Here is a 15,167-nt window from a genome sequence, read left to right as displayed (position 1 = left end):
TTAATTGGACATTTAGTTTGTGCCAGGAATTTAAAAAAAAAAAAAATCGAAATAAATAAATAATATATAAAATAATAATAATAAGAAGAAAATAATGGTAATACCGGAATTAATTTGTAGGACAGAATTCAGTAAAAATATTCATATTTCAGACTGTTTTTAATTGGACATTTAGTTTGTGCCAGGAATTAAAAAAAAAAAAAAAATCTAAATAAATAAATAACATATAAAATAATAATAATAATAATAATAATAAAATAGTGGTAATACTGGAATTAATTTGTAGGACAGAATTCAGTAAAAATACTCATATTTCAGACTGTTTTTAATTGGACATTTAGTTTGTGCCAGGAATTAAAAAAAAAAAAATCTAAATAAATAAATAATATATAAAATAATAATAATAATAATAAAATAGTGGTAATACTGGAATTAATTTGTAGGACAGAATTCAGACAAAAAAAAAAAAATTAAATAATGGTAATACTGGAATTATTGTGTAGGCCAGAATTCAGAAAAAAACACATTTCAGACTGTTTTGAATTAGACATTTAAAACCATCACACAAAGAGAAATGATGCAACCCAGTGAATTTGTACTGTATTTCAGCCATATTATGTCAGTGTGAGGATGACATCATCACCCAACAGCGCCATCTAGTGCTGCATCAAACACACGACACGCACATCTACAGGCCTTTATTTCATATAAAAATAGCAACTGCAATGCATTAATGCATCTAACAGCTCCAACGGTGTCATAAAATTGTTTGCGTTCCATCTTTAGTAATTATAAATCATTTAAAAATAAACCAGCTATACAATGTAAACAATATATATATATATATTACAGAAATTGAACAAACTTAAATTCATCAGTGTGCATATTTATATAAGCCCGTTTCTGCCAGAATTAAAAAAATTAAAAAGATAATGGCAAAATTTTCTCTCACAATTCTGACTTTTATCTTTGCAATTTTTTATATATTTATATTTCTGTTTATTTATTTTATATATTTTTAAAAGTATTTAATTTACATTACTTATTTATATTTCAGTTTTAGTTTTAGTAATTAGTAACAAATCCTTTACATTTAAATTTCTTAATCTAATATTTATATTTTATTTTATTTATTTAAATTACTGAATTGCAACTTTTCTTATCAGAATTATGAGTTTATACCTTGCAGTTCTGACTTTATATTTTGTAATTCTGAGAAAAGTCAAAATTGTAAGATTAAAATTTGCAATGAATTTTAAAAAAAAATTTCTTTCGCAGCACAAACAGGCTTCTGAACATTTTTCATTGTACAATGTTCAAGACTTCACAATGTGATTTTGTTGTGTAATAAACATGTTTATGATGCAAACATGTAAACATTTATTCTATAAAAATTGTGCTTCTAATTTTATATGCTACTAAGTGCCTCAAACAAAGGATTCATTAAAATACATTCATTAAAACAATGTTGTTGAATCCATACATACATACATACACATATATCTCCTTATTTAAGTTGCATAAAGTCAGTCAATCAGATTGAAGTAAGGCCAGATTTCAAACAGATGTTGCCATTTTCGTGTGCATCAGATTGTGAGTTCTAACTCATGGCATCTGCTCTTTCGCCTGCGTCTGCGCATCCGTCATCAGCTGCTGATGAACCACGGCTGCGTCCATGATGGAGCTTCCAAGCGGGTCTTGAACGATCGGCCTTCCCTCCGCAGGCTTCACGACGCTCTGTCCTGGGGCTTGAGGCTTCTCTATCCCGCTGGGATTCCAGCCCATAGGAAGTGACATCACAGGCTCACCTACCAGCAGGATACAGAAGAACAGTCAGCAGCTGCAGTTAAACACGCATCAATCGATGAGTAAAAACACGGCAGATTTACCAGGAATCATCTGTGTTGGTGATTTAGAGCTGTAGTCCAGATGTCTCTCTCCACTCACTTCCTCCATCTGTAACAACAAATATGGGGTAAAATAGTCAATTTTTGATTATATTAAATTATTTTTATTGATACTTTTTGGCACTGAGTGTATGTTTATTATCAAACAACTGTCTCATTTAGTTCGCCAAAGTTCAAGATATATTTAACGCATTGTAATTTTAGTATTATTGTAAATAATACTAAAATAACACTGCATTGACTGTATCTTAACACTATTATTAATATATAATTGATTAATAAATAGTATTTATTAATTATTGATAGTAGTAATTTATTAAAAATATAAAAAAAATGTATTAATAATGTTGAAAGTTATTTATCATTTCATTAGTTAATTTTCATTTATTTTTATTTCAGTTTTAATTTCAGTTAGTAATTTAATTTTTAATTCAGTTTAGTTAATTTTTGCATGTTTTAGGTTGAGATTTTTAATCTAATATTTACTATTATAATTTATAACTATTATAAGAAAATATTTTTTATATTTTTTATTATAGATTTAAAAAACAAATGTATTTTTTATTTATTTGTTATTTTTGATATTTATATTTATTTATTCATTAATTTATACATTTTTTAATCCATTTTTCTTTTTACTTTTTTAGTAATTTAATAAAAATGCTACATTTTTACATTTTTGCTTGTTTTTTTTAAGTTGAGAATTTTAATCTAACATTCATATTTTAGTTTTAGTTTTATTTTAAACTTATTTCATATATATAAAAATAATATGTATTATATTTGTAATATATTTTTATTATGTATTTAAAAATAAATGTATTTTTATTTATTGTAATTTTGTTATATCCTTTTGTTATTTTTATATTTATATTATTTATTTTAATTTTATTAATTTTTTCATTTTTGTTAATTTATTTTTATTTCAGTTTTACTAATTTAGTAAAAACACTACATTTTTTAGTTTTTGCTGTAAAGTTGAAAATTTTATTCTAATATTTATATTTTATTTTATTTTTTATTTAAAATACCGAAAATGTAACAATGCAAAATTTCGAACTGTTGTTTACATTTTTAGTGCTGATTTGATATTGCGCAAGTTGTTTCATCTCTATAATGGCTTAATATGCTGTTTAGACAGTCAGCTCACTATGTTTTGGAGTGATAGCTCATATAATTACCTCAGCACAGATGGGTTCTGGCAGGCGACTGGATGTTTGTCCTCTATCTTCCAGTTTGAACGTACTATGAAAAAAGTAGTAGAACATCTGGAGTAACTGCCTAAGAAAAGATCTAACCATTAACTATCTGTCTCTAACAGATTTAAAGCTTACCAAGACCTGCTGGATACTGGAGCGTCACAGTTCACAGGTGACTCCAGCGGCCCCAGACTCTGGGAGGAAAAGAAAAGACAGAAGTAGTTGAAGTCTGTGCAAATGCTGATGGGTGGGACCCTGTTTTGATCTGAATCACAGCACCAAATAAGTCAAAAACTTCCCTTCTAATCCCATGAGATGAGATTGAACATCCTGAAATGAACTTTCGGCCACAGCTGAACTCAGAAGAAAATGCCTTGCGATTAATAATGAAAATATATTTTGCATCGGTTATTTGCATTGCGAGATTTATATTTATTCTTTTAAACCATTTTTTTTTTTTTCGCATGGCAAGTGTTTTGTTCCTGTGCTGTTATTTTAGTATTATTAAATTATAAAATAAATATAATTATTCAATTAAAAAAAAAAAATTAAATAATTTTTTTTTTAAATAAATTTTTTTTACATTTTTTATAAATACACATATACATACAAATATAATATATATGTATCTCATTTATTTGTAAAGCACTTTTAAAAAATACATAGCAAAGAAAATGCATGTCAAAAATATTACAAGAAATTATTTTCAATATTATAAATAACGCTAAAATAATACTGCACTTGGTGTATCTTTAATAAACAAATTTAATAATACATAATGTTAATTTATTAATAGATCAACTATTATAGTATTTATTATATATAATACTATTATTATAAATAATAAATATTATAAATAATACTGCGTTTAATATTTTTAAAAATATTTTTATAATAAAAAGTTGTTTTTATTATAGTATTTATTAATATACTGAATTAGCTTGGATGAACATATTTTAGTATTATTCAAATAAATTAATAATTCCAATAAATAAATTCACATTTATTTGTAAAGCATTTTTAAAAATACATTGTTTTAAAGCGGCTTTTCAGAAAATGCATGTCAGAAACATTACAATCAAAAAATAATTTTCAGTATTATTATAAATAATGCTAAAATAAAACTGTATTTAGTGTATCTTAAAAAAATATTAATAAATAATACATCAATTTATTAATAAATTAACTATTATAGTATGTATTAATATGCTGAATTAGCTTTGTTTACGTGAACATCTTACAATTAATAAAAAATTATATATATATATTAGTATTATTTTAGTGTTATTCAATTCGTATTTATTTGTATAAATACATAGTGTTAAAGCAGCAATTCAAATATTACAACCAAATATTTTTAACATTACAAATAATACTGCATTCAATATATCTTTAATTATTTTTAATAAATAATAAGTTGTCTCTAAATGAATTATTATAGTATTTATTAATATTTTGAATTAGCTAGGTTAAACATCCAACTATTTATTCTTTAAAAAAAAAAAATAATAATTTATTTTGCATCAATTTTAATGCAAAAAGCAAACAAGTTATTTGCAAATAAGTTTTGTGCAAGTGACAACTTATTTTAAAAAACGGTTAAGTACTAAAATGACTAAAACTAAAATAAAAATACATTAGTAAACTAATGAAAATTAATAAATAAAAAAGAACTAAAAATAAAATGCAAACAAGTTATTATTTGCATGGCAAGTGTTTTGTACCTGTGCTGTTATTTTAGTATTATTTAATTCAGTTCAATTAATTTACATTGTTTATCTGCAGTGCTTTTAACAATACATATCATTTCAAAGCAAGGATTTATTAACAAATGTACAGATAAATATAATATTTATAAATATTCTGACTTAGCTTTTGAAATTGTTTAACATCCTAAAATTAACTTTTGGCCACACCTGAACTCCATGTAGAAATCCATGTAACCCATGCTCTATATTTTCCATCAATTTAATACAAAATACTTTTTATCCACATGCAAAAGAGATATTTAGCACTTTGTTGTTTTTGCATTGCATGACTTGTAATTATTGTTTTCCATCTACGTTACCTGTGCGGTGGCTCCGTTAGACGGCAGCGGCGGAGGAACCTGCTCTTTCTCTTTAGGATTCGGCGTCTGACGCTTCTGGACGATGTACTCGTAAGTGCTGATGCCCTGAGACACTGAGACACGATACACAATGAACACAAGCTGGGATCTGCCTTTAAAAGTCGATAATGCTGGCCTCAAACTCACGTAAGTAAATATGGAAGCACAGTAAGTGGCAGAGCAGTAAGAGAGCGGCCAGAGCCAGCAGGATGGTGATGAAGGCCAGCGCCAGCAGACTGATGGAGCCCGTCTCCAAAGGAGCCGCCGGGAGGAAAACCAGCCACGTGTTGTTGCCTTTCACAGCTGCCATGAGAAAATGAGAAATTAGAACTACACAATGAAAATAATCTATTACTTCATTAGCATTTTTGTCTTGTTTACCTGTACAATAGCTAAACATTTACTTGGAAAGCAACATGACTTAAGATATTTAGTCTTGTTTTCTGAGAAATGTATTAAAATTAAGCATGTTTATTGTTAAAGTACTAAAATGACTAAAAAATACAAATACATTAGTAAACTAATGAAAATTAATAAATTAAAGAAATTGAAATAAATAAAATAAAAATGCAAATAAGTTATTATATTAAAAATTAATAAATTAAAAAAAAAAAAAAAAAAAAAAAAAAAACATCATAAAATTGGTAAAACTTAATTAAAAAACTTTAACGAAAATTACAATTAAAAACTTAACTAAAACTGAAAACAAGCAAATTTTACAACTTAACCAATTTAATCTTTTTTTTCTATATTTTTTTTAAAATAAAAACTGAATTCAATATATCTTAAAAAAATATTTTTAATAAATAAGTTGTCTCTAAATTAATAATAATTATTTTTTTAATTATTAAAAAAACTAAATTAAAAAATTGGTTAGAACTTCATTAAAAAACTTAAACAAAAATTAAAATTAAAAACTTACAAGTAGTAAATGAAATAAAAACACAAATAAGCAAATAATACAACCCAACAAATTTTACATTTTTTTCTATACATTTTTATTATAAATAATACTGAACTTAATTTTTAAACTAAAACTAAAAATACAAATGAGCTAATTTAAAATATTAATAAATACTATAACAGTATGTAAATAATACTGAAATAATAAGACTTAATTTAGTCTTGTTTCTGAGAAATGCATTAAACCAATAACAAAATTAAACATAAAATTAATCTAAATGGGAAAAAAAAACAAAACAACAACACACAATTAAACTAAAACAGGCAAAGTTACTAAAAATCACCAAAACACTAAGTTTTAAACCAACTTTAAAAAATAGAAAATAAAAAAAGGATTTATAATTTGAAATATTAACAAGTATGATAACAATACTAATAATACAAAAAAAAAACCTGATATAGAATAAATATTAAAAATTGAGTCTTCTTAAAATTAAACAAGTTTATGCTCAACAAAAAAACAAAAAAAAAAAACTTTGACCAATGACTGATTTTTCTGGTTTTAAGCACAAATTTGCTTAATTTTATTACTTTTTTAAATCATACATTTTCTCTAACATGTAATATCATAAGTATTTTCACTTCTCCAATAAGTGTGTCTTGATTTAAAAATGTTTAGGTATTTTTACTGGAAAACAAGATAAAAATACTAAGGAAGTAGTAGTAATTCCAAAAAATATGATAAGGGTTGATAAGATTTTTGAACAATGTTTTTGAAAGAAGTCTCTCCTGCTCACCAAGGCTGCATTTATTTGATCAAAAGTACAGTTAAAATTGTGAAATATTATTACAATTTAAAATGATTGTTTTCTATGTGACTATCTGTTCAAATGTAATTTATTTCTGTGATCAAACTGAATTTTTAGCATCATTACTCCAGTCTTCAGTGTCACATGATCCTTCACAAATCATTCTAACATGCTGATTTGCTGTTAAAGAAACATTTATGATTATTAGCAATGTTGAAAACAGTTGTGCTGCACAATATTTTTGTGGAAACTGTGATACATTTTATTTTTCAGGATTCACAGATGAATAGAAAGTTTAAAAGAACAGCATTTATTTGAAATAGAAATATTTTGTAACATTTTAAATGTCTTTACTGGCACTTTTGATCAATTTAATGCATCCTTGATGAATAAAAGTATAAATTTCATGCATTGATCATCTGGAATTGTGTCCAGAGACATGGCTGGTCTTACTCTGAAACTGCGGCGAGGTACGCAGGACAGAAGGATTCACATAGTGTTCAATGAAGACAAACAAGACCACTAGAACGAGGAGGATCATCCCAATGACAGCAGAGGAGATGGTGACGAAAAAGAACCTGAGAAAAACCAATGATCGCTATATGAACATGCAGCCATTGTGAAACATCTTTAAAGAAGCAAAAAATATGCAAATGCTACTTCTACATTTGTGTTATCAATTGACACTTCTGCTCACCAGTAGTTCCTTCCTCCCACACAGTTGTTCAGCCATTTGCAGTGATGGTCAAAGTCTGCGATGCATTTGTTGCAGGTGCTGCAGTGTTTGGCTTTCGGTCCGCTGTGAAGAGAGAAGCTGATTATTCACTAAAGCAAATGGTTAGGATGTTTATCTGGACAAAAAAACATTTCTATATCAGAGCTGTGTGCCATTCACAAATGAACTGAGAATTTCAAACTCAAATTTAATTCTTAAACTTGAATCGAGGTAGAAAACAGGATGCTGAATGGCAAAGACAATTAAATTAAAATGAAACATTACTGTTAACTAAAACTTTTGTTTGTGTTAATTAAAAAAAGCTGAAATAAAGTAAAATATATGATGAAAAATGCTTAGAAAACCTAGAAATGCTGTCTTGTCTGCTAACTGAAATAAAAGTTTAAGCTGACTTGCCAAAATTACTAAAACTGAAATAAATAGAAAGCTAAATAGAAATATAAAAAACTAACAAAAAAAAATGAAGCCCATTAAATAACTAAATTTAAAACAAATTAAAATTAAAAGTAAATGAAAATATAAAAATAAATTATATAAATGAATTCAAAATAGAACTACAATAGTAGTTAAAATTACTACAATAGTATATAAATACCAAAATGACACTAAAATTAATTTTCTGTAAAACTGGATGAAAAATTCAAACTTAAAAAAAAAATAAAAAAATAAAAAACGTTGCCTACTAACTAAAAAGTTTCGATCAAAGTATAAAATTACTAAAAGTAACAAATATTTTAAAAACTAATAAAAATGACAAAAAATATATATAAAACAATTATTAAAACTTAACATATATTTATGATATTCCTATCATTCAAAATAAAATAATTACAATAGCATATGAATAATACTAAAATTACACTAAAATTAATTTCGGTAATACTGGATGAAAAACTTAATTTTTTTTTTATAAAATTCAGAAATGTTGCCTTTTAACTAAAACAAAAGTTTAAATTGAATAAAATAACTAAAAATAAATAGAACTTAATAAAAATGACAAAAAATTAAAGTTACTTAAACTTAAAACAAATTAAAATAAAAACTGAAAATATAAAAATACATGATAATTCAAAATATAATTACCACAATAATATATAAATAATACTAAAAAATAAATTTAGAAACGTTGCCTACTAACTAAAATAAGTTAGTAGGCAAAGTAATAAAATTACTAAAACTAAAAATAAATACTAAATTACAAAAACTTAAAAAACTGATGAAAATATAAAAATAAATGATAATTCAAAATATAAATAATTACTACTATAATATACAAATAATACTAAAATTTAGCTAAAATCAGATTCTGTAATACTAGATGACATTACTAAAACTTAAAACAAATTAAAATAAAAACTGAAAATATAAAAATACATGATAATTCAAAATATTAATAATTACCACAATAATATATAAATAATACTAAAAAATAAATGTAGAAACACTGCCTACTAACTAAAATAAGTTTAAATCAAAGTAATAAAATTAATAAAACTGAAAAAATATATAAATACAAATAAATTTAAATAGAAATATTAAAAAATAAAAATGACAAAAAACAAACAAAATTACTAAAACTTAAATTTCTTCTCTAATACTGGATGAAAAAAAAAATGATAAAAATGAGAAATGTTACTAACTACTAACTTTTTTAAAAGTTTAAAACAAAGTAATAAACTTACTAAAACTAAAAATAAATAAATACAAATAAATTAAAATATAAATATAAATATATATATATAATATTATATATTTACATTGATGTAAATGATACTAAAATGACACAAAAATGGAATGAAACTGCTGTTAGTGTCATATGTTAGCGTAATACTCTCTAATATTATATTAGACAATATTCTCTAAAGGATTCAGTAAATATAAAGATGTTTTTGCTCATGTACATACACGTCCACTTCACACAGCGTACAGTGCAGATTGTCGATGACGTGCTGATGTTTGGTGTTGTCAAACACAGGCATGGGGCTGGAGTAATCCTTCCTCCTCCGAACACTCACGTCCGCGGGGTCAATTGTTACAGCCACCACGTGAGTCACCAAATGCAGAACAAACGCTGTGCCGATCAGCTAGACGTGAAGTGTGAAGGTTCAACAAGCGACAGACAGAGCGTGAACAGTTCAGATAGAGTCTCTCACTACATCCTCCAATTATCTGCATAAACACACACTGCTGACATCAGCCTGTAATTGAGCTCCCGCTGATGTCTTAAGAGGCTGTGTAAGTGCTGCACGTCACAGTGCTGAGGAAGCCTGTTTGTTCATTACACTGATTCAAATGAATAAACTGAGTCTTTTTGACTGATTTATTTAAAAATAAGAGTCATTTGTTCATGAACTGGACAAACTGGTTGTGTTCAGTTATGTTTGGTTTTGCATGCAATCAGCTGAGACAATGAAAGAGATATATCGTCTATTTATTATCTTGCAGTGCATTCAGTTCTTTTTACAACTGTTTGGGAAACGTGTGGAGCAAAAATTACACACTTCTGCTTAGAATAATTGACATTTTATTGCAGATCTGAATGTAAACATAAACTAAAATGATTTCAAAATATTAATAAATATTAAAAAGTTATATAAATAATCCTAAAATACCACTGTATTAAAATGAACCTGCTATAATAGTTATTATTATATGATATGATATTATATTATATTATATTATATTGTATTGTATTATATTATATTACAAAAGCACATTTTACTAAGCACAAATTACTAAAACTAAAAATACTTATATTATATTATATTCCAATTACACATTATATTACACATTTTACACAAATTACACATTGCTGCCTAGTATAATTAAATTATGGCGGAAATCAATATAAACTTCAACTAAAATAAAAAGGAAAATTAATAAATATAAAAACATTAGTTAATTTAAAATAAGAATAAATGCTAAAAAAAAAAAATTTGTAGTTATTATTATTATACTATATTACAGATATTATTTTTCTTTATAAAAAGAAAAACTGACAAAAGCACATGACCAAATTACTAAAACTTAAATTAAAATAAAAATATTTATATTATATTATATTATATTATATTATAATTATATTATACAAAAAAAATAAAAATACAATTATTAATAATACTACAATATAGTGTTGTGCAAAAATTACATTTCTGCATAGGATAATACAATTTTTATGGCAGAATTCAGTATAAACTTAAATATAAAAAAATAAATAAATACGAAAATATAAGTTAATTCAAAATATTAATATATATTAAAATAGTATATTAATAATCCTGAAATAACACTGAAATGGAATGAAACTGCTGTAAGTGTAGTTATTATATTGTATTATATTATTTACATAAAAATAAATATAATTAAAAATAAAACTAAACAGAAATATAGAAGACAAATAAAAAAGCACATGACAAAATTACTAAAACTAAAATTAAGCTTAAAGTGTTATATTATATCACATTACATTACATTACATTATATTATATTATTAAGGTGAAAAAATATTAAAAAATACAAGTTAATAATAAATACACCAATAGTATTTGTAGTATTTATTAAAAAAAAATATACTAATAATGCTACTGGTTGCCCTCATTACTCTGGTAATGCAATGTTTTGTAAAAATTACACATTTCTGCTTAGTATAATTGGATTTTTATGGCAGAACTGAATGTAAACATTGGTGGGACTCCAGTTAATTCAACTTAAAAACGTTATAATCAAATTAACTGTCGTTTCAACTAATTTTTTCAATCTTGTAAACTGAATCTTGAAAAAAATGGAGCTGAAACTGGTTGAATTATTTTGATAAAGCTAATATCTAAAACTAAAGTAATGGAAAAACATTTAGTGATTTAATGATCATATAACTTTTTACAGTGTATTTTATTTGCATTCAGAATCACTACCATAAAGCATTTCTGTTTCTGTGGATGATCTGTAAAGGATACGGCGTACGCTGCAAAGCTCCACGGCGCGGGTAGAAGAGGAATGTAAACACCAAAGCCGACGATGGCCATGAAGCAGTAGATGAGCCAGGCGACGAGCTGGAAGCCGTGCAGAGGCAGAGACCAGCCGTTAATCCTGGAATGAAGCGGTGGCGCAAACAGCTCATTTCTGCTGCTGTTCTGCGGGGCCGTCCGTCTGCGGTGACGCCCGAAGCAGTTCAGCTGTGAACACACACAAACACTCTTCATCAATACAGCTCGATCATTTGGAAAAGAAAGGAATAGTTCTGTAATCTATGCATGAAAGCCTAAAGCATTGTGCTTCGAGTCTCTTAAACCAGAACAATGAAACATTTTAAGAGACTCTCTGACATCATGATGTTGGCTTGACAGAGCTGTGACTGTCAGGATTGACCTTGAGCTACAGTTTCTTTCCAAAATCACCAACCTGAGACCAAAATGTCTAAACGCAACTACACTGAAACACATTTGCTGTGGGATTTACTTTGAAACAAACTGCTAATGAATTTCAATGTATTATATTATATTATATTATATTATATTACATAAACTTCAAACAAACAGTCTTAATAAACATCCAAGGGAGCCATAGCACAACCACGGAGAACAGGAAGACATAAGACACCGGATGAGGAATTCAGGAACTGACAACACTTTAAAAACCAAACTAAATGAGGGAATTGATAGGACACACCTGGATTGAAACAATTAACAAGAGGGAGAAACTAGGTCATGGGAAGCACAAGGGGAGATAGAAACAGTGCATGGGTATGACAATTATATTATATATAGGAAACTGAAAATACACAAATAAAAGCTAATTCAAATTATTAATAAATATCACTGTATTAGAACGAAACTGCTAAAATAGTTTTTATTATATTATATTATATTATATTATTACATTTAAAAATAAAAAATAAAAGCTAATTCAAATTATTATTAAATACTAGAATTGCATTTAAATAATAATTATATATATATATATAATTTATATTTAATTTATATATATATATATAAAATTAAATGTATATTATATAAATTATATAATATATAAAATATATAAAAATATAATAAATAAAATAATTTAAAAATAAAACTAAACATATAATTTGTAATATAATATATGATATGATACAATATAATATTGAAATTAAAGCATTATTATATTATATTACATTATATTTTACTATATTACATACTGAAAACTGAAAATATTAAAATAAAAGCTAATAAAAAATATTAATAAATATTACAGCGATATAAGAAAATACTAAATAGAATACTAAATACTAATAGAAAATACTAAAATAAGACTGAAATTGTAATTTGTATTATAATATAATATAATATAACATAACAGTATAATATTATATAATATTATGAAACTGATGAAATTGTAGTTTATTTTATATTATATTATACAAAAATAAAGGTAACAGAAATATATATAAAAAAAGACAAAAGCACATGACAAAATTAATAAAACTACAAACTGAAATTAAAGCATTATTATATTATATTATATTATACTGAAAAATGAAAATATAAAAATAAAAGCTAATTCAAAATATTAATAAATATTAGAACAATGTAAGAAAATACCAAATAGAAATACTAAATATTAAATAAATTCTAATTAGAAAATACTAAAACAACATTTAAATTGAATAAAAATGCTTAAGTGTGTTTTGTATTATTATAATATAATATAATGCAATATAATATATCTCTAGATAGATAATATAATATAGAGACAAAAGCACAGGACAAAATGACTAAAACTTAAACTAAAATTTTAATTAAAGCTTAATTATATTATATTATATTATATTATATTATATAGCCTTGACAACAAACTGAAATAAATATATTTAAGTATTAAAATACTACAACTGAAATAAAAAACAAATTAAAGCTTCATGTAAATATATAAAAAACAATTGTATAAAAATATACAATTATTAAAGCACATAAAAGCACACAAATAAAACATGACAATAAAAGCTCAAAATTCCTAAAAAATCTAAATAAATACTACAATATTTAGTCCTATAATATTAAAATAACATTTTTTTGCAATGCCCTAGCAACCACATTTCAACAAACCCAGGTTTTTTAATCTATAAACCCTAAATAATCCTCATATTTTCCCTTTTCTGTCTTTAAGCTTTGAAATTCATCATTTTGTACCACACAGCTGCAGATTTCAGACAAACCAGGGTACAGATATCCTACATATAAGTGCTTATTGCTAACTTTGTCTTTTCTACAGCACAAGGTGGAGTCCTGCTGAGCTTTTCCTGTTGAACATGAACTGAATGATTATGTTGCCTAGCAAATGTCATCATAAATGAACCCTTCAGAAACTCTGAGGGAATCAAACATTAGTAAAAGCAGTCTAATAATGAGTAACCTACACAAAACCACCCATTCAGGAACTCTTCTGTTATGAATAACAACGTTAACTATCGTCTCTTCACACGCTGCTTCTTTATTTCACTTTTAATAACACTACAGGGGAGAATAATTCGTGTTTACAACTGTAAAGTGATTATAACGATATAAAATACGGGCTAATACAATCTAAAAATCAATCCATGAATAAAAAGCCACCTACATTCGTCATTGAACAGCTTCCAGCCGTTTTCTCTGGAAAAACATCTGCTGTTGATCATTTGGATCTCTTGGATACAGTTTGCTGATCCATTGATTTCTTCCTCGTCTCCTTCACAGTCACTTTACAGCAGAAGAGTCGTTTTCAAACGCATTATACAGTCTGAAGGCGTTTTATTATGCTGTTTTATCGCTAAAATATCTCATGTACCATTTCATAGCCTTAAAATGTTCATTATTTGTCAGTAAATAGGATTAAATGTCCTTCCACTCGCGCGGCGGTGAGCATCTGACTTCTGCCTGATAAAATACGAAGCACTACGGCGAAAGCGTAACTGTTGAATATTAATTACTTCATTCGTACGTCACGCTCGGGGGCCTTCCAATAGCAAACGGCAGCTCATGAATATTAAACAGAATACATTTGCGACTCGGCGCGTTTACTGCGGAAACTGAAATGTGAAAGCACTTTTTCATACTTAACCCTGTAACTGTCACCCCCATTTTTTAAAATAGGCTTGAAAGTGCACTATCCGAATTTAATTTGTTGTAATTCATCAACACTTTGGAATACAGATCTAAGGTTGGTCTCTTTTTAAAGAAGACAGTCAGCAGATTATGCCAGATGTGGATTTTTTTTTTTTAAATAAAATATTAATAAGTTACAGAAGTTTAAATTTACTAAAAAGAAAATGCACTGTACCATTTTTATTATATTTTATATAAAATACATATTTTACATAACAGGTTTTACCTTAAATTTGATATCAAATTGAAGCCTTATGTCTAAATAAGTTATGTTCCAAATTTGAAGTTGATATGAAAAAAATCGAGGTTCCTGTAAAAGTTTGATTAGGGCGTTATACCACAAACAGCCACCGGGTGCCATACAAACAGAATTTTTTAAAATGCATTTTTC

At 25.9% G+C, this 15,167-nt stretch overlaps 1 protein-coding gene across 5 annotated transcripts; it reads right to left on the bottom strand.

Annotated features, from left to right (window-relative positions):
- Window positions 1-1,315: 1,315 nt before the first annotated feature.
- Window positions 1,316-14,557, bottom strand: zdhhc11 (zinc finger DHHC-type containing 11). Of its 5 annotated transcripts, none has more exons than XM_051130436.1 (11): window positions 14,253-14,557; window positions 11,615-11,833; window positions 9,567-9,745; window positions 7,623-7,724; window positions 7,379-7,503; window positions 5,361-5,516; window positions 5,175-5,287; window positions 3,242-3,300; window positions 3,089-3,152; window positions 1,890-1,956; window positions 1,316-1,808 (listed from the first exon to the last, which is right to left on the bottom strand). In XM_051130436.1, exons 1-11 carry the CDS (start codon window positions 14,259-14,261, stop codon window positions 1,606-1,608), a joined length of 1,296 nt encoding a protein of 431 aa, XP_050986393.1. In that variant the 5' UTR covers window positions 14,262-14,557; the 3' UTR covers window positions 1,316-1,605. The 5 variants fall into 5 exon arrangements, with proteins under 5 accessions (XP_050986393.1, XP_050986396.1, XP_050986392.1 ...); XM_051130439.1 differs by lacking the exon at window positions 14,253-14,557 and adding an exon at window positions 12,178-12,261; XM_051130435.1 differs by lacking the exon at window positions 14,253-14,557 and adding an exon at window positions 12,195-12,259.
- Window positions 14,558-15,167: the final 610 nt, after the last annotated feature.

This window comes from Labeo rohita, chromosome 16, assembly GCF_022985175.1.
Source record: "Labeo rohita strain BAU-BD-2019 chromosome 16, IGBB_LRoh.1.0, whole genome shotgun sequence".
Classification (NCBI taxonomy): Eukaryota; Metazoa; Chordata; class Actinopteri; order Cypriniformes; family Cyprinidae; genus Labeo; species Labeo rohita.
This window is presented reverse-complemented; position numbering and strand designations above follow the sequence as displayed.

Coding starts and splice junctions, on each gene's coding strand:
- zdhhc11 (XM_051130435.1), bottom strand. Junction 7,504..7,622: donor GTGGGAGGAAGGAACTACTG/GTGAGCAGAAGT, acceptor GGTTTTTCTCAG/GTTCTTTTTCGTCACCATCT. Junction 3,153..3,241: donor CCAGTATCCAGCAGGTCTTG/GTAAGCTTTAAA, acceptor CTTTTTTCATAG/TACGTTCAAACTGGAAGATA.